The sequence below is a fragment of the Malaclemys terrapin genome, chromosome 22 (genome assembly GCF_027887155.1).
Source record: "Malaclemys terrapin pileata isolate rMalTer1 chromosome 22, rMalTer1.hap1, whole genome shotgun sequence".
In the NCBI taxonomy this organism is placed as follows: domain Eukaryota; kingdom Metazoa; phylum Chordata; order Testudines; family Emydidae; genus Malaclemys; species Malaclemys terrapin.
The window spans coordinates 4,031,736-4,052,481 of NC_071526.1; the positions used below are offsets into that span (position 1 = coordinate 4,031,736).

Consider the following 20,746-nt stretch of genomic DNA (forward strand, 5'->3'; position numbering starts at 1 on the left):
GTTCACTTTGCTGCAGCATTTCCTACATTTTGAGGGGGAAATACTGAAAAAGACGACTGTGAAGTTGCTCTACTGCAGTGTGCTCGCTGCTCTGGGGTGTTTCAATGGCAATCTCTTTGTCCTGCGTGTATGTCTACGCAAGGCCCTTTATCCAGAGTTTGGCTCAGTGATTCTGGAGCCCAAGTCTATGAATGTATAAAATAAAAGTAAAAAATTAAGAACTGCCAGTCACATAAGTAGTGATATGTTGGGACTTTAAAATTTATTCCAACATGCTATTTTTTTAAAAATATGCTCAGACCGAGCAGACAGTCTGGAGCTGTAGTAAAGGCAATATTATACTTGTAAAAACTTCTCATTCACAGTACAGATGTCATTTACAATAAGGGTCACAAACAGCAAATACTGAGTATTTTTTTCCTTTTTTTTTTTTCTTCTTGTTTTTTTTACATCAGACTCTGTGCTTTTTACCTGCATTTTTTTTTTTCCTTTTTTTTTTTTTTTTGCACTGATATAACCATACAGACATTGCAAGATGCAAATGTAGAAACCGGAGTTAAAATAAAATTACAGGCAAAACTACGAAATTACATTGTACACTGTACATATCTACAGTACCTTTTTTGGAATGTATTGCCATTTTTAAGAACATATAGAAACTTTCTACAGACTATTCCACTTACAGAATACATACATCTTTTAGAAAAAAAGGCAAATATGTATCTTACATGAGACCATGTATATTAAATTTGCGTACACATTATTATTATTATTTTTTACATTACATTTACTAAAGTGATCTTAAGTGCCATCATAGTTCAGTAATGAAAACAAATTGGTTTTATGCCATCGGGACTGATTTGTGTGTGTGTGAATAATTTACAATGTTTTTCTTTGTAAATACTGTGCGATAGATGGAATTCTTTTAAAAAAAGAAGACCCGCATGATGAAACCAAGTCAGGAAACGAGAAAGACTGGTGTAAGAACAAGTAAAAGGGCTAGATCAAATCGTACACACACCTTGAGTAAAAATAGTTATAATTGCACAGTTTTGTGTGTCAATGTATTTTGTTTAGATGCTATTTTTGAGGATTTAAAAGAAAAACAAATGAGAAGGGACAAAAGGAATTTAATTAAAACAGGGGTTTTTTTGCGGCTTTTCAAGACGGGGGTCGAGGGAAATTAAATACAAAAATATGATCAAATTATAGAGTCTCGATGCCTAAAATTTGGCTCCTTTGGGAGGTCATTCAAAGGCAAGTAGGGCTCTGAGATGCTGAAATACCTTTGAGGCTCTGGGTCAAACTCTCATTGAATTTAATGGGAGTTAGGCCCCAAAATACTTTTGAGGATCAGGGCCTTTACTCCCATTAACTTTTACTGGGCGTTACAAGGCCGAACTGCTATTTGGGTCTGTGACAATCTTCCCCTACACCCAGATTTGGCACCTCAGTAAAGGTGGTCTGATTACTAGAGCTGCTGAGTACCTGCAAGTCCTGTCGATTTCAGCAGGATTTGTGAGCACTTAGCATTGATGAATAGCAGATCCCTTTTGTCTAGGTGTCTAACTATGGCTTTAGGAGCCTAACTGCAGGGACCTATGTCTGAAAACGTTGCCCTGTAAGAACAGGTGATGAACACACATCCCCCAGTTGTAAGCAATAAAGCCATAGCTACTGCATCACTAGGTTTAAGAGTTTCCTGTTGTACTTCTTGGGTATCTGGCAATAAACTGACCATTTATAAATAATTTGGGCTGACAATGATCTGCTGCGAGGCTGCAGGATGTGTCTGGGAGCAGACACCGATAGGGCTCAATCCTGAAAGATGTTGAGCTCTCCAGCCCTGATCCAGGAAAGAAGTTCAATATGTGCTTTACCTTTAAGTACATTGAAGTAAATGTGACTATTTGCATGCTTAACGTTAAGCACATGCTTAAGTGCTTTGCTTTATTGGACCAAGGCAGAGTGCTCGCCACATTGCATGACTGAGTCCATTGAGAGCAGGGAGAGGCAAATTCTTTCATAAGATGGGTCCTTCACTGACAGATTCTCTCATGGACACAGCCAGACCCATTTGCCACTGAGTAGCACCCCAAGCAATGGCTTTCATGGAAAGGGAACATTAGGGGAACATTCAGCAGCGAGATAAAAGGATAACTGGATCCATGTGAAAAACCAGCTCTCTGTGGGTCAACATCCAGTACTCCACAGATCACTGGTGCTTCCTGGACCCCAGCCAGCAACCTCGGGCATCGATGAGATTCAGGGACTTTAAAAAAAAATACTTTTCCACCTGTTTTTTAATGTATTTGTATTATTCATCTGTGTAGCATGGGATACAAAGTGCTTGTGCACATATTAACTGACTCCTCCCCTCCAAAAGTAAATCAGGATTTATGCTCCCCTATTTACTGGTGGAGGAATAGACACATAAGAGCCATTGTAAGCGTTCAAGCCTGCAAACACTTCCCAGTGAGCACAGCACTTACTCCTGGGCGTGCACGAGGCGGAGAGTACGAGGCTCGGTAATGGGGACCTGATGTAAACAGGTGCAACTCCACTTAAATCAGTGGTGTTGCACCTGTTTAGACCTTGTCAGAATATGCTCCAGAGGAGTTGAGTGATTTGCTCAAGGTCACCCTAATGGCAGAGCTGGGTTCAGAGTTTGGGAATTTCTGTCCTCTAAATCTGTGCTCAAACCAAGAGACCATCATGCTTTGGTGGGGGGCACTGTTTGCCTTGGAGTTTTGGAGCCAAACTAACATGATCATTTTGCTCACACATATCGATGTTGTTTTTCTTTTTCTGATCCTATGTGGCTAATTCTGACCTGCCATAGGCACCTGCTTCACCCAGTAGAGGGAGCATGAGGCAGAATTCCACCCCAACCCTAGCTTCTCCCCGAAAACTACGGGAGATTTGTCACACTGGGAATCCAGGGCAGGCCTGTGGTCTGGGACTTTCTGCCTGTACTCCCCTAGAATTTACAATGGTGCCTGTGTTCACACATGTACATACACGCATAGAGAGTACAGATTACTCCCGCACATGACCAAAAGAAGAAAAACAACAAAAGCAACAAGCTAAGATATTGAGGGAATTGTGTTTTTCCCTCAGAAGTGACAGAAAAAAAACCAAGCTCTTTCCAATGTGCTGACACGTCAAGGTTTAAATATGGTTAAAAAATAAAGCCAAGCAAATTTGATCTAGCCCAAAATTAACGTCACATGCACTCAATGTAACCAGATGCTGTGTACAACCACTGCATTATTTCTCTTTATGTACAATTTCAATTATAAAAAAAACAATTAAATACATAAAGCTACCTTGAAATAATGTTAAGAATGTGACAAGGAGAAAGAAAAGAGAGAAGCAGCCATAACCAGGGAATTCGAAGCTGTGTCGTTATGGAGGGAACGGATGGGTTCAAATGATGCTCATGCACCAGCCCTGATTCCACAGTCCATCCCTGCTCATCACAGCATTTAAACATGTGCTTAATTCCCACTAAAATGAATGGGACGTAACCATGTTTTCCTGAACAGAGATGGTTTGCTGAGTTGGGCCACAATCCTGCAGTGAGATGTGCTTGGGTCTGACTGGAGGATTGGGGGTCAGAGTTATGCAGTGGGGCGGTTGGGGAAAAGGAAAATGAAGTAAAAGTGCTAGTCAGGAATGGAGGGGTCCAGTGAACACTGGTTTAGTTGCTGTCACAATCTTAATGTTATTTCCATGGGATCTTCTTTTGAACTTAATTCCCTTTACACCAAAAGAAAAAATATCACAGAAGTTTATTAAAAACACCTCATATTATTCACCCGTCAGTCGGGAGCAGATCATAGCTCATCAAGTCTGGCAAGGTAATATGTCCTCATTCAGGATTATATTTGATTTATTATTATTTTAAAAAGTGTATTACGTACCCGATAAACTGGACCAGCTCTGAAAGAAGAAAGAACTGGCCCATTGGTTAAATATTTCTATCTTTTTGTTTGTTTTTTTTTCTTTAAAAAAAGTGTTTGTACAGATTCCATTGACTGGAAAGCCCTCTGAAGCAGTAAAGAGCCTGCTGTCTATTAGGGGAAATATGCATTGAACGTTTGTATTTTAAAAAGTGTGTTAACACAACAGAGCAGAACGGCTCCATCACGTCTCTCCGTATTTGGTATCACATCTATTGGCAGTAGAGGCCATCGCTCTGGTAGAGATGGTCATATTTAAAAATATGCTATGAAAAAAGTCACTATGCATGCATAACAGGCCAATTTGCATACATTATCCACTCAGTCATCCGAACCTCTGTCTATGAAATACCAAAAAGGCCCCTCCGCACAATGTAGGCTAGGTGTCTGCAACACGTCATTTAAATAAGTAAATAAAATAAAATACGTCCCGGAGCCAGCTGTGGGTTACAACGCCATAGGTGTGCAAATAAAAGAGCACACGAGCTATTTATTGCATCCCTATAACTGTTTCCTTAAAAAGGGCTCATTGGAATTATTTGGGAAGGCCGGGGCGTAGAAATATAAATAAAAGTATGGCCAGAAATTGTTTGCAAGGCGAGATTTTATTTTCAATTTGAACCCAGGAGAGAATGGTGACAGAGGGCTTCTATACCCCAAAAAACGGGGCTTCAGGGTGACACGGGCATGACTCTCACTCTTGCAGGGCAAGCGGCACCACTACCAGACTGAGCCCCATAAGAGCAGCCAGCCCCGGAATGTCACTATTAAAGCAAGCCTAAGAACGGCTCTTTTAAAAACCATTAAACGCCATTCCCAGAGCTGGTTCTACATTCGATACATCCTTGTTTTCTTGCAGTTAAATCTTTGAAGAACCCTTTTGTCGCTTTTTTAAAAAGTGCTTTTATGGGTCCTGCAGAAGGGAGGTGCGTTCGAGATTTTTTCTTCTTTTTGGAGTGACCTTTGCATTCATTGCTAATGGGCCTCCCATTCTAAAATAAGTGCTAGTTTCATTTACAATTCAGGGTAAACACATTTTCAAATGTAAAGCAGACGCAACTGTTTAAAGCACAAAGAGGCAACCAGAGTGATGCAAGAAAAAAAAAAAGCACTTTGCCAAGAATTAAATAAAGCAGGTAATAAATATGAATCATAAACATCTGTACGCAGGAGAAAGGGTTTGTTTTTTTAATCATTTAATCAATATTAAAAAAGATTTTTTGTTTTTGTTTTCAGTGCATCTTCTTCCCGCTTAAAATGCTTAACCTTTTCCTTTCTGCATCTCTCGAGCATATATGAACACACACCTAAATGGCAAAAAAGACAAGGTCTAACAAACCCCTTTCCAAAAAACTCTAAAAAAATATTCACAGCCTCAAACATTTTTGTACATTTCAAGCAACAAAAGGTATAGAAAAAGGCACAAGTAACTGCATACATGTGGAGATAATACCAGACTGGGACAAAGAAAACCAAGAATCTTCCATGGGTTTGGTCATACACTAGGAGTGCTTCTTATAGCGATGATTATACTAAAGGAAATAGTGTTGAAAATGTCTGTTGATTTACATAGGAAGCCTAGAGGTGGAAGAGATGAATGGAGGCTTAAGTACTTCCTGTATTCTCATCCACCTGCCTTTGAGTTTGACTGAACCGTGTGCGTTCTAAGTGTGGGCTGCTCTTCCTATGGGTTCCCCCTTGGTGACTTGGCTCTCCCGAGAGGTTCCTTCTCCTAGTGGAGAACTGGTGGGAGTGTGAATGGCTCAATGAGGGCTCCGACAAGCAGCCGGTGCTGCTGCTTCTGTCCAACGTCTGTGCGGGGAAATCTGAGATGAAAGTGCAGGATGATTCAAAGTAAGTGCTTGAGCTGCCACATTGCTTCTTGCCCGTTTTTTTCAAGGGTTCTTCCCCGCTTGTTGAAGGCTTTGGAGAGTGCTCATAATTTGTGCTCGGACAGTCGGTGGGAGCTGAGCAGCCTTCTTGCTCTGAGGGGCTGCGCTCAGCGTACTTTTTTACCCTGTATTCCTCCTGTTCTGTCTTTTGCTGATGCTCACTAGTCCTCATTTTCTCTTCTAAGTAGCCGCTGCCTTTAAGCTGTGGGGACAGTGTGTATTTAGAAACCTTCGCAGCTGGGGAGACTGATGAAGATTCTTGTGGGACCTGTGGTTCCTTGCCCCTTTCCTCCGCCTGGCTGAATTCTGTAAAGCTGCTGCTGCTATTGCCACCAGGTGAAAAGTATCCTGCTTGCAGTGACACAACTGAATTGGGCATCAAACTGGGATGGGTACTTGGCCTGGCCTGGACCATCTGGATGCCCCCAATTGGAATCATAGGATATGGAGTCCTTGTGAGCTGCTGTGAATGCAACGGAAGATGGCTGAAGACATTCTCTTCCCCTCGGCTCGGAGCATGGACATGTAGTTCATGGGATGCTTGCAAGGGTCTGGAGCAGATAGGCTGTGTGATGCCAGGTGAACATGCTGGACTTCGAGGTTCTATCTTCTGCATTTGAGAGAGAAAAAAGAGCTGAGTCAGTGTGGGTTATAGCTCCTAGGATCAGCAGTCTACAGTACGAGCAACAACTGACTGGCTTTATTACCGTTCTGTTGGAATGTAAAGGGAATAGAGATGGGCCTGAGCCATGAAATTTGGTTCTGGACTCAACCATTCACAAAGGCTGGTGGGGTACAGATCTAGGGTTTTGATTCAGGCCCATCTCTGTGTCAGAATCTTTCCCAAAGCTCCCCCATGAGTTTGAAACAGATCAAAATACCACAAGAATCATAGAATATCAGGGTTGGAAGGGACCTCAGGAGGTATCTAGTCCAACCCCCTGCTCAAAGCAGGACCAATTCCCAACTAAATCATCCCAGCCAGGGCTTTGTCAAGCTGGGCCTTAAAAACCTCCAAGGCAGGAGATTTCACCACCTCCCTAGGTAATGCATTCCAGTGCTTCACCACCCTCCTAGTGAAATAGTGTTTCCTAATATCCAATCTAGACCTCCCCCACTGCAACTTGAGACCATTGCTCCTTGTTCTGTCATCTGCCACCACTGAGAACAGCCGAGCTCCATCCTCTTTGGAATCCCCCTTCAGGCAGTTGAAAGCAGTTAGCAAATCCCCCGTCATTCTTCCCTTCTGGAGACTAAACAATCCCAGTTCCCTCAGCCTCTCCTCATAAGTCATGTGCTCCAGCCCCCTAATCATTTTTGTTTCCCTCCGCTGCACTCTTTCCAATTTTTCCACATCCTTCTTGTAGTGTGGGGCCCAAAACTGGACACAGTACTCCAGATGAGGCCTCATCAATGTCGAATAAAGGGGAACGATCACATTCCTCGATCTGCTGGCAATGCCCCTACTTATACAGCCCAAAATGCCGTTAGCCTTCTTGGCAACAAGAGCACACTGTTGACTCATATCCAGCTTCTCGTCCACTGTGATCCCTAGGTCCTTTTCTGCAGAACTACTACCTAGCCATTCGGTCCCTAGTCTGTAGCAGTGCATAGGATTCTTCCATCCTAAGTGAAGGACTCTGCACTGGTCCTTGTTGAACCTCATCAGGTTTTTTTTGGCCCAATCCTCTAATTTGTCTAGGTCCCTCTATATCTGATCCCTACCCTCCAGTGTATCTACCACGCCTCCCAGTTTAGTGTCATCTGCAAACTTGCTGAGAGTGCAGTCCACACCATCTTCCAGATCATTAATAAAGATATTAAACAAAACCGGCCCCAGGACCGATCCTTGGGGCACTCCGCTTGAAACCAGCTGCCAACAAGACATGGAGCCATTGATCCCTATCCGTTGACCCCAACGATCTAGCCAGCTTTCTATCCACCTTACAGTCCATTCATCCAGCCCATACTTCTTTAACTTGGCGGCAAGAATACTGTGGGAGACCGTATCAAAAGCTTTGCTAAAGTCAAGGAATAACACATCCAGTGCTTTCCCCTCATCCACAGAGCCAGTTATCTCATCATAGAAGGCAATTAGGTTAGTCAGGCACAACTTCCCCTTGGTGAATCCATGCTGACTGTTCCTGATCACTTTCCTCTCCTCTAAGTGTTTCATAATTGATTCCTTGAGGTCCTGCTCCATGATTTTTCCTATATTCTAGTTCTTCTGCTTTTGCCTGGCACTGTGAAGAGCAGTAGAGTGACATTTTTTTTTAAAAGAAACCTTAAACCCTAACAATTTCTAAGTACAAAGCAGTGTTTTGGACTGAGTTTGAGTTCTGAGTGATGGACAGGGTCAGGTCTTGTTTTATAGGAACTAATTTGCATGTCCCTAATAATCAACGGTTAAAGACCCTATCATGTTATTTTTTGCCTGTTCATCACTCCATCTCTAGGTTTCACATAGTTTTCTGACCTATGTCATGTCCAGAAATGGGCTACACACAAATGGATTACCAAGGGGATTATTACAGCTAACCACACAGGACCTCCAAAAGGAAGTGGTGGAATGCTCAACAGATGAGCCTTAAAATTGGGCTGAACGCAGAATTTGAGAATTTACTGCAGGGCACACGCTCCCAGTTATGGTCTGTAGAGAACCAGCTGCTCCCATGATGCTGGTTCTCTGAGAAGAGATTGGAGGCAAAAGGGAAAGCGATAGAAAAAGCAGTCAGTGTAAACAGACACAATATTTACCATACTGCAGGCAGTTAAACCCCAAACACTTGCCTAAGGTCCCTTCTCCAATGTAAGCTATTGTCAGAGTTGCATGGGGTCATTTGGGGCCTGTTTACACAACAAAGGAAAACCAGAGACTGGCCCATGCCATCTAACTGGGGCTCGCAGGGCTCTGGCTGGGACTCTTGAAGGGTCCTAGAGCCCGGGCTCCAGGCCGAGCCCGAATGTCTACACAGCAGTGAAACAGCCCCGCAGCCCAAGCCCATGAGCATGAGTCAGCTGGCATGGACCAACCAAGAGTTTTTCTTTGCTGTGGAGACGTACCTTAGGAGAACACGAAGAGAAGGAGGAGGTGGTCTGTGCAACAGCCAAAGAGGGGAAGTGGTTTTCCACACCACTTATGCTTAAATTAAGCCCTATTTGAAGGGTTTAAGTGGTGCGTAGGACCTTGTACCAAGACTTGCAGTGGGGAGAATTTCACCCTGTTTAAATAGGCTGATCTAATCCTGCACTGGCTAGTCTAAAATGGTTTTTAGATCACTTCCTATGATTCTACGAATACTTCCTTCCTTCCTTCCTAAAGACTAGAGCACTCACTGAACCTTCACTTCCCATTATTTCTAAGTGTCAGTCACACCTGGGATCTCAGACTGTAGGTGACCTGAGAGGGGCAGCTCACTACTGAGATCACCGACCACCAGGGGGATGATGTTTTCCTAACAAAGGCACATTGAAATCAGACCTTGCTATACTGTGCTTTATATTGTGACCCTACAGGCTGGGTCAATGGATCTCACTGATTGCTTCCCTATTTAATAGCTCTGCCTGGTCGAACTGTCTTTCTGCAGCATTCTGCTGCTGTATACTCCACGGCATGACCGTCCAAAAATCCAGATGGTGCAGGAAAGAGCACACAGTGCTAGCTGTAGGCAATGGAGAAATGCTCTGCTCTGTGGCTTTGTGCAGCATCTGTTCCCTCAGGTCTATGGATGCTCCTGCCCTACAGCCTCCACTCTCACTTGCTTATCCCTAAAAATAAACATACCAAAGCCAGAGTATGGATATCAGACACCGGCAGACGACAATTCCAAACCAGTTGCTTTAGTATCTTGGCCCAGTCTGTGCGGCAAAAGGACTTAAGTGGAAGGGCCTTTTGCTTGGTGTTTCTTTACATCCGCTCCTCATATCTGAAGTCCTACATATGGGGAAACTCTTTGGATTTCAGAGAAGGTTAAATGACATTAGGCAGCAATTCGGGCCTCTGCCTGCCCAGCAAACAGCAGAGAACTCGTCATGGAAGCCTTTCAGGGCAGGGACCACGGCTTGGTATATGGTTGTTCAGAACCTAACACAATGGACACTGATTGTTTCCAGGGCCTCTAGGTTGGACTCTAATAAAAAATATTGTAATTATAACACTGGGAGAAATGACACAATAGAGCTCCCTGGTTACTCTCTCTCCGGGACTCCAGATCAGACGCCATTCCTTTATAAGTCAAGAATCTGTTTTTCTAATTGATGTCCCTGCAAACACCACCTTGGGTTGGACAATCCAGCTCTGATCTTTCTGCCTCCTGCATCATCATCAGGAATAAAGATTCTTCAGTGAAAACGCAGCTGACAATCTCCGTGATGGTGGGTGAAGCAGAATAGACACCAGCTCAATCTCTCCTAGCTGCTCTGGTGCTGTAAGTCTAGCGGGAGTGAAAACTTCTGTGTCAGTAAAGCGAGCAGAGGAGACTGGGGGCTGCCCAAAGAGCAGACAAATGGACTAAGAAGGGGTCACTTTTCTGATTATAACCACGCTTCAAAGGGATTGGATTATTTACCTCCTTGTTTGCCCAAAGCATCATTAATGACATAGTCAGTTATGTCATTACAATCTGGGAATCAGGTTTGTCAATTTGCTTAGGCTCGCTGCTGGCTGGAGAGCTACCTCTGCTGTACTGGATTCTAAAATTTCCAAGGGTGATCGTGAACTTGCAGACAGAGAGACAGGGAGGTTTAGAAGCCAGTGCCCCATTTGGGGTCTGTGTGTATAAGTTATATAATAATTGTACGTCTGCTTTCTGCAGCATGAGGATCCATCACAGGAGATTATCTCACAGCGGACTGAAATAGCTGTAAGGTAGGTGAAAGTCAGGGCCTAACCCAGGGGATAGTGTTTGAAGTTATAAAGGAAAAGAATAAAACAAACAAACCCCGAGGGAAATCAGTGCCACGTCCCTGATAGGGAAAAACCACTGACAAGGAAAAACACGCACTGAGCTATATGGTTTCTATGAGGAATCCCAGGAGAGTTACTAGGGTAGACCAAACACTTGGAAGGTGGTAAGGTGATAGGGAACAGCCAGCATGGATTTGTAAAGAACAAATCATGTCAAACCAATCTGATAACTTTCTTCGATAGGATAACTTGTCTTGTGGATAAGGGAGAAGCTGTGGATGTGGTATACCTAAACTTTAGTAAAGCATTTGATACGGTCTCGCATGATATTCTTATCGATAAACTAGGCAAATACAATTTAGATGGGGCTACTATAAGGTGGGTGCATATCTGGCTGGATAACCGTACTCAGAGAGTTGTTATTAATGGTTCCCAATCCTGCTGGAAAGGCATAACGAGTGGGGTACCGCAGGGGTCTGTTTTGGGACCGGCTCTGTTCAATATCTTCATCAACGACTTAGATATTGGCATAGAAAGTACGCTTATTAAGTTTGCGGATGATACCAAACTGGGAGGGATTGAACGGCTTTGGAGGACAGGGTCATAATTCAAAATGATCTGGACAAATTGGAGAAATGGTCTGAGGTAAACAGGATGAAGTTTAACAAAGACAAATGCAAAGTGCTCCACTTAGGGGAAAAAAATCAGTTTCACACATACAGAATGGGAAGAGACTGTCTAGGAAGGAGTACGGCAGAAAGGGATCTAGGGGTTATAGTAGACCACAAGCTAAATATGAGTCAACAGTGTGATGCTGTTGCAAAAAAAGCAAACATGATTCTGGGATGTATTAACAGGTGTGTTGTGAGCAAGACACGAGAAGTCATTCTTCCTCTCTACTCTGCTCTGGTTAGGCCTCAGCTGGAGTATTGTGTCCAGTTCTGGGCACCGCATTTCAAGAAAGATGTGAAGAAATTGGAAAGGGTCCAGAGAAGAGCAACAAGAATGATTAAAGAGAACATGACCTATGAAGGAAGGCTGAAAGAATTGGGTTTGTTTAGTTTGGAAAAGAGAAGACTGAGAGGGAACATGATAGCAGTTTTCAGGTATCTAAAAGGGTGTCATAAGGAGGAGGGAGAAAACTTGTTCACCTTAGCCTCTAAGGATAGAACAAGAAGCAATGGGCTTAAACTGCAGCAAGGGAGGTCTAGGTTGGACATTAGGAAAAAGTTCCTAACTGTCAGGGTGGTTAAACACTGAAATAAATTGCCTAGGGAGGTTGTGGAATCTCCATCTCTGGAGATATTTAAGAGTATGTTAGATAAATGTCTATCAGGGATGGTCTAGACAGTATTTGGTCCTGCCATGCGGGCAGGGGACTGGACTCGATGACCTCTTGAGGTCCCTTCCAGTCCTAGAATCTATGAATCTATAAGTTCTGTAAGGGCTCTCTATCCCCAGAACACTCTCCCCAGGCTCACATCAGACAGCAACGTAGCTGCACTGATTGACTTCAGTGGGGTTATGGCCTGATTTACACCAGTATAACTTAGGGCTTGTTCACAAAAGGGCTTATTTATGAGGGGAGGGATAGCTCAGTGGTTTTGAGCATTAGCCAGCTAAACCTAAAGTTGTGAGCTCAATCCTTGAGAGGATCTGGGGCAAAAATTGGGGATTGGTCCTGCTTTGAGTAGGGGGTTGGACTAGATGACCTCCTAAGGTCCCTTCTAACCCTGATATTCTATGGATTCACATCATACAGTTTCAAAGTAGGAAATTTTTAGTCTGAGCCAGCAGGGTCTACATAGCCTGTTAGTGTGCAACACACTACTGCACAATACAATTTACCCCTCTGCAGTTCAGACTAACACACCATGTAGACAAGCCCTTAGAGGAGATCCAGGCACTTACAGAGTTTCTGTGGAGAGATGGCAGTAGCAGTGGAGGTGGGAGATTTCTCTACAAACCGCATGACCTAATTAATCTATATGTATGGGAGAAATACACTAACATCCTTTACATGTAGGATGTGATGTGTCCAGCAGAGGAAGAATTAATTGTTTTTTTTTGACCCAATGGGAAAAATACCTAGTTGGTCTGAGAAATCGAGTGAGATGAAAAGCCCAAATAAATGTTTCTCAACAGTTAACGTAACGGAGCTGGCTGGAAGTCTAGATGGGATTAGTAACAGCGACAAGACCTTTCACCTTTACTTTTCATGAAAGAAAATCAAAGGATTTACAAAGATGAATAGAAAATATGAACACAGAAGAAGAATTGAACTTACCAACTTGGACTCATATAGATCTGCACTTTTGCCAAGGAACCTGTGAGGTAGAGGCATTGAAGCTAATATTCCATGCTGGACTTTTAATGAGCTTTGAACTTGGTCATCTGCAGCTAATTTGCTACTACAAGGCAAGTCCTCTTTCCCTGGGGATGGATATCTAGAAAGTGACTCTGAACAGACTGGAGGCAACATTTTCTTCAGTGATAAATATCTGACTGACGACATCTCTTTGCTGGGAGACAAATGCCTCACAGGGGAGACCCCCCTCTCTGGTGGGAGGTACGTTCTTGGGGATAACTCTCTTCTTGGGGAAGGGTGCCTGCTGGGTGACAGCTCAAGCCTTGGTGACACACATCTCAGCGGAGATGCCTCCCTTCTTGGCGACATGCGCTGACACGGTGACATCCCTCTCCCTGGAGACAGGCACCGTAGCGAAGACATTTCTCCAGTTGGCGAGAAACGTTTAGGTGAAGTTTCATTTTTGGTTAACAAGTGCTTTCTAGCTAGCATTGGCCTGCTGCCGCCACCACCACCACCAGAGTCCTTGCCTGGAGACCATTTCTTTCTTGGGGAGGTGTCTTTTGAGGTTGACAGGTCCATAGCTAAGAACATGTGATGCTTTGTGACAGATTCCCTTTCAGCAGAAGCCAAATGTTCACTGGAGGTCAAAGCTGGCCTATGGAGACTCAAGAAGCTGTGGCAAACAGCAACTTCACTACTGTCTGCTGACCATTGTGTTTCCAGCCCTGAGGAGGTGGTCTGGTGGCCCCTGCCTACTTGCTGGTTGCTGGAGACAATATCTTGTGTTAAAGACAATGCTGCCCCGGTGCATTCCTCTGGAGCAGATGGAGAGCTGCCCGAAGAGTGCATTGGAAGGGAGGTATGTTTCGCTTCTGAAAACTTTAAAGGTGGCTCATCTTGGCTCTCCTCTTCCTCCTCATCTTCATCATCTTCATTGTCATCGTCATCGTCAGATTCCTCTAGGTCTGAAAACTGGTGCTCCTCAATAGGCTCGGATCCCTCCCTCCCTTCGGAATCTTGGAATAGGTCTTCACTGGTTCCTGGAAAAAAAACAAAATGGGAAACAATCCATCAAGCATGCAAAATAGACACAACTATATTGAAATAATCAACTTCTGTGTTAAACTCTGAGTGCTCAAAGGAGCTCTGAGTGTACTAGATGAAGAAGGGATATTTTTGCTGTCCAAACCCTTATCATTGTGTGTCTGATGCTTGCAACCTCTGACCTTGATGTCTGCAGTCCTCACCCCCCGTCATTCATTCAAAAGGCTGCTGCTCAAATCACCTTTCTGGCTCATTGCTTGGACCAGCCTCCCATCATTTGCATTCGTCTGCTGGCTGTTCCCCACCACCTCAAACACAACCCATTCGCTTTAAGGCCCCTTCACAATTTAGCCCCTCCATAGCTCAGTGACCTAGTATTTTGGCATAACACTGACCCCAGCCTCTGCTCGGCCAGCAGCCATCATGTCTGCTGCTCCCTCAGACACCTCCAGGCATTCTCCCGGGCCTCCCAAGCTCGCTGATAAGAGCCACAAAGCCATGACTTTCTCTTCCTTTAAGTCCCTCTTCAAGACTTTCCTCTGCCATGGTGCCTACAAAGCTCTAGCAGCTGGCAGTGGCTAGGCAGGTGGAAATCTGACACGTCTCTACCAAATGCTTATCTCACTCATCTCCTCACTCCCAGCAGGGGCCTGTGGACATAACTAGAGCGGGTGGATTTATTTTTTTTAATTCTGTCAACATTTCAAACATCAGAATTGCCCCTTCCCAAACAAACAAAAACCAGGGGGAAAACTGTAAAAAAAGTCCGTGAATTTTCCCCTCCCCGTTTTTTGATCAGTTCTAGTCATAACTTAGACGGTGAGCTGTCTGGCGGAGGCTGTTTCTACATCTCTGTCGGATGCCTAGCAGCATAAGGCTCTGGTCCTTAACCTGACACCTAGATGCGGCTGCCAATACCAATAAAATAACGACATTAATAGCACTGAACATGTGAGAGGTGCTGGATAAAGCGCACATTCGAACTGCCATGGGCTACAGTCACAAAGGAACATAGACACCTAGAAAATCACCAGGATTCACAAAGCCTCACTTAAAAGAACAGGAGTACTCCTGGCACCTTAGAGACTAACAAATTTATTAGAGCATAAGCTTTCGTGGGCTACAGCATATGCATCCGAAGAAGTGGGCTGTAGCCCACGAAAGCTTATGCTCTAATAAATGTGTTAGTCTCTAAGGTGCCACAAGTACTCCTGTTCTTTTTGTGGACACAGACTAACGCGGCTGCTACTCTGAAACCTGTCAAAACCTGAGTTAGGTGCTCAGGCTTCCTAGACAAGGAAGGGAGGCAGATAGGTGCCTAAGACTAGGATCCACCAAAACCAGCATGCTAGGCAGGGAGCCACCTAAGGGGGGAGGGATAGCTCAGTGGTTAGAGCATTAACCTGCTAAACCCAGGGTTGTGAGCTCAATCCTTGAGGAGGCCATTTAGGGAACTGGGGTAAAAATCTGTCTGGGGATTGGTCCTGCTTTGAGCAGGGGGTTGGACTAGATGACCTCCTGAGGTCCCTTCCAACCCAGATACTCTATAATTCTAAGCAAGCCAATGAGAGGGCAGTTTGAGAGCCCTAACTCTGGGCTGGAGAGAGGTGCATCCCTCTGCTTGGGATTCTCAGCTATAAGCCCTTCCCCTGAGTCAGGCACCTCAGGAATTTCTTGCAAGACTCTGGGGGGAAGAGGGGTAACACCTTCCTCATAACTTTTAGCCCAGTTGTTAGGGGGAGAAGGAACTGAGCAGGAATATTCACGTGTGTGTCAGCCTCACTATCTTCTATTGAAGCGCAGGGCCGGCTCCAGCTTTTCTGCCGCCCCAAGTGGCAAAAAAAAAAAAAAAAAAGTGGCAGCACTTCGGTGGCAGCTCAACCGCGCCACTTCTTCTGCGGCAGTTCGGCAGCGGATCCTCTCTCTCTTCCTCTTCGGCGGCAGTTCAGTGGCAGCGCAAAGAGGGACTGAGGGACCCGCCGCCGAATTTCCGCTGAAGACCTGGACGTGCCGCCCCGATACCGGACGGAGTGCCACCCCTTTGAATTGGCCGCCCCAAGCACCTGCTTGCTAAGCTGGTGACTGGAGCCGACCCTGTTGAAGCGGTTTCACTTTGAATACACAGAGAGTTATCTGAGCACTGGCTCCAGGTGAGAGCTCTACCCAGCAGGCTGCAGAGTCATTCTCATGCCTGCTTTTGCTTTCTCTGATCCACACCAGGATATCCCACAGTCCAGTGGCTATGAGAGAGATGGCAGAACCCTCTTCAAATTCCTTTTCCTCATCGGGCAGAGGGGAGACTTGAACCAGGGGTCTCCCACATCCCAGCTGAGTACCCTAACCACAGGGCCTCTCCTCCCCCCCCAAACCCTGTCCCCCCCATTTTGTGTGAAGTTAGGCATGCTCTGTGCATGTCTACCATAGTGGGCCGTGCAGGCAAGTTAGGCGCAGGAGCACCTATCTTCCTCTGGTCCACGCACCGCACAGAAGCTTAGTGTCTGGGTGCCCAAAGTGAAGCAGCAATGCACATGTCCAGCGGCAGAGACACAGGCACCTAGGGAACTTTCGCTGCAAAAACATAGGCTCCAAGGAAGTTTAGGCACCTCCGGGGCTTGGTGGCAGCTAAGGGGGTCTTGTGAATACCACTGGTACCTAAATCTGGGACTTAGTGTCACTATGCTTCTAAATCCCTGCTGCCCTCTGCTAAGAATGTTTTCATCTCTGGGCCATGGCAGTAAAACGTGTTGGCAGGAGACAGGAGCTGTTTTCGAAGAGATCCCTAGGAACCGCCACTGGATGTCACTATTGCTCAACCCAAATACAACCCAAGCAGGACTTTCCTAGGACAAGCTCTAGGCTATCTGAATATTAACATTCTCAGTTTCTCAGGCTCTTTGTGTGCCAGACGACATGAAGAAAATCAGTGTCTCTTTGCTAGTCCATGTTTGCTGACTATCTTCAGTAGGTCTCTCTGTGGTTAGTTCCCAGCAATTTCACAGACACCTGTGTGAACTGACTAACTGCAGGATTCCTGGACTCCTTTTCCACTAGGTTCAGATGAGGACACCCTGTTTCTCACCTGATCAAATCGATGTTAACTGAAACAGCATTTCATCTAATGCTGCCATCCACCAACCAGTCAGAGCAGCTGGAGAGCTAAGCAGAGCGAAAGGCCAGGCCAGACCACTCCTGACCACACCAGGTGGGTTGCCACAGCTAGAGCTGGCCAAACAATAAGAAGCCGCTCTGATCCATGGATAAAAGACCCCAGTTCAGGTTACTGTGAGTTGTGGGCTCTGATCTGTGGTTCGTAAGTATTCAGCAACTCTCAGGTGCTGTGAAAAAGGGCACGCATTTTAGCACAGATGATTATTCATCCTAAAAAACTGTACTGAAAAGTGCATCATTGGTTCTTCTGTTATTTAAAAAGTTTCAGCTGTCCAGTCAGAAAGCAGAAACATTACCATGTGACTTAGGTGACCAGTCACACAATATGTGTAGTGAATAGTCAAAGTGAACAGCTCACAACCATGAGGCTGGCCATTACCCGGTGAGACACAAGGGGTAATGAACATGTTAGCTGAAATCAGGATCTGACTGTGGATTCTTTGCTAATCCTGAAAGGAGCTAAATTCATTACAAGTATTATTCGAAATGAATAGTTCAACCAGCTCCAGTCAGAACCATGTGTATTTCTTGCCCTGAAAGGGAAAACATTTCACAGCCAGATCTAGGAGTTAGTTACTTCCTCTACTCTAATGACTTTATGTTACGCGCAAGCTTAGAACTGGCAGACAGTGGTGGCCAAAGTGCACCCCGCTGTTAGCTTCCAGTCCCTAGGAATCTTCGCGCTGGGCTGTTTGGTTTCCTGGCATGAGAGAATAATAGACAGACACTGACAGTATCCGGTGAGCACAGCACGGTCAGCAGTACAAAGCTAGGGTAAAGCTAATCCATTTCCATGTGGTGGAGTCCACATTTGCCACACAGGAACTATCTGAATGAGTGACATTTGGGGGAGCCCAAGTGGATTTTGCTGTGCCCTCCTGACATGTTCCCACTGTGCACAAAGAAAGCTTCAAACTCAGCCAAAGGCCAGAGCATTTCACAAGAGAAATCTGATCCTCCGAACTCAGCGGGCCAGAGAATGGCAGAGGGAAAAGCTGGAAGGGCATTTTATGACAATGTGTCTGGGCAGTGACACATATCAGTGGATGCCTAGAGCATATGGGCTTGATTCTCCACTCTGTATTGCTCGTCGAATTACACCAGGGTAAAATTCATGTGAAAGAGCAGAGGATCGGACCCAGAGTCTCCTTTTATGTAACGGGAAAACTCCTCTATTTCTCCTGTCCCTTAAATAGAAATAAACCCACAGAACAGAAATAAACACAGCCAGTTTTAGGAAAGGATGGCAAAGAGAGTGCAGAGAGTCTTCCTAGAATAGCTCATTGCAAGTGGAAATGGATGGGCAATTGGATGGGCCAGCCCTTGAATGGTTCTGTACTGATCTCCCTCTAAAAGAAGAGAAAGACAGTCTCTGACTACACAGAAAAATGCTCTTTCCGACTCACTGCCCTACCAGCAATGGAAGCTATGTGATCGTGAGAAAATCTGGGATGTGGGATAGAGCTATGATCTTTAAATTTCATGTGGAGGCAAGTGTTAAGACTTCTCTGCATCCTTCCTCCTCTTCCATCCATCTGTCCATCCCCCAGCACTTACAGGATCGTCCATGATTTTCGAGCCCTTTGCAAGGATGCTAGATTCTGCATTTCTGAGCCTCAGGTCTCTTTAGTCATGACGCAGAATGCGTTAAACTTGGGCAAAAGCCCAGGAATTGTTTGCTTTTACCAAAGAAAAAACTCCCTGAGTTGCTCTGACACCAAGCCTTCCCATTTTCACCTTTACACATTCTTTCCCTGTCCCCTTTACACAAACACAAATGGGAGGAAGCGGAGACTGTATATTTGTTGTAATTCTAAAATTACACGGATTGTCTGCATAATGCAATAACGTCCCGACAGCTCCACATTCCAGCCAGCAGCAATGCAGCCAACATCAACAAATGGAGGAGGATTCCATTCGGAAAACTAATGGATTCCGACCCCTGTGCTTTCCTGAGTCTAGGCAGGTCCTTTCCCTCACCGAGCTTAGCAGGTGTCCAGGAACTGTGTGCTCATTCACAAACAGGCACGGACACATGATTTAATGAGGGGAGACGAGGCCTCCCAGCTGACACTCACTCCAAACGTCTGCTAAGCATTCTCCCAGGTGACCTCTGGGGGAAAGGCCGATTTTCAGCAGGGTTTTTGGTTTAATGGTATTTTTTAAAAATGAGACGAAAGGCGGAGACAAATGCAGCCTTCTCGTCTGCTTAGTGCGTTCCTTTTCCTAAGCAGAATAGTCCTTTCAGCTTGCAGCCTTGAATGGCTTTAGAACAGCTCACACACTGTGCTGCTCACAATACATTACTATTAACCCTCTATGATCGGAGCAATGAATGACTGAATGAAATAATTACTGAAAGCAGTCCCTTGAATGCCTGAATTGAGCTCTCGCAGTTCTGGCCTTTGCAGCCTACAATTATCTGCTGCACAAATAGGATTTCTGATTTGCAGGTTTTTAAAAGCACACAATTAATATGATTCATTAGTTCGAATTTACTATAATGAAAAGGTTTACAATAATCCTTGTGCTTTCAGAGTGTCATGCAACCAAAATTTCAGTAGTAACTGTCTCCTCTGCGATCAAGCTTTGATCTGAGTAAGAATCACCTACAGGTAGTATAACAGCAGGGGGAGATTTTAAGAAGCCATCAGTTAATCAATTATTCTAAGTGAGTTAACAGACTGAAGGAAACCTCCAGCAATCTGACACTGGAGCAGACTTCCGCAGGCTAACAACGCACTAACACTTTTCCCCTGGGACTATCACTGGCAAATCCTAGACTGGGGTTTTTTTTCCTGGACCTGCTCCCCCCACTCTGAACTCTGGCACTGCCCCCGCCAAACAAAGAATGCCGCGGCATGAACGAAAGGCTGCTTTTAAGAGCAGGACAAACCCCTAAAGCACAGTCAGATGTAAAGGAAAGAAAAGCATCCGTTTCGGCAATGTAACCTGCACCAGCAGCAAGGGGATAAAAAGCCATTGTGCTTCCTCTGCCTATAGACCACCTTGGTACGGGGGGAAACCAGCAGCTTCCCTCCTTAGGAGTAACGGGGCTGTGTTTCACTTTAAACCACATTAACAAACCTCATCACATTTATTAAAACGATTCTCTCAAAAAACCTCTTAAAATGCTCCCTCCCCCCACTGCTTGCCACTTGTCTGCCTGCACATGGGTCTCCTATCATAGGTGAAACCAGTGATCCCTGGGGAATTGAGTCCCCTGTGTATATAGAGAGACCGAATCTGATCCTTGGTACCCCTGTGTCAACCCACTGAAACTAGTGGATTTACAATGGATTTACACCTGTGTAACTGGGATCAGAGTCTGGCACACAAGGTGTAGAGTGGTTGAGTGCCTTGCGCATGGGATGTGGAGCTAGGAACTCCTAATCCTAATTGTGATGCCTTCTTTCTGTGTGGCCTCGTGAAGGTCATGGACACACCTACCCTCAAGGGT

General features: G+C 45.0%; 1 protein-coding gene across 3 annotated transcripts in view; it reads right to left on the reverse strand.

Annotated features, from left to right (window-relative positions):
- Nucleotides 1-243: 243 nt before the first annotated feature.
- The window catches only part of HIVEP3 (HIVEP zinc finger 3), a 432,975-nt gene continuing 412,472 nt past the window's right edge, over nt 244-20,746 (reverse strand). For all 3 annotated transcript variants that reach the window (XM_054011998.1, XM_054012000.1, XM_054011997.1), the window contains 2 exons: nt 13,051-14,114; nt 244-6,467 (listed from right to left, as the gene is read on the reverse strand). In XM_054011998.1, coding sequence (XP_053867973.1) covers nt 5,571-6,467; nt 13,051-14,114 — 1,961 coding nt within the window. In that variant the 3' untranslated portion in view covers nt 244-5,570. The remainder of the gene's footprint in view (nt 6,468-13,050; nt 14,115-20,746) is intronic.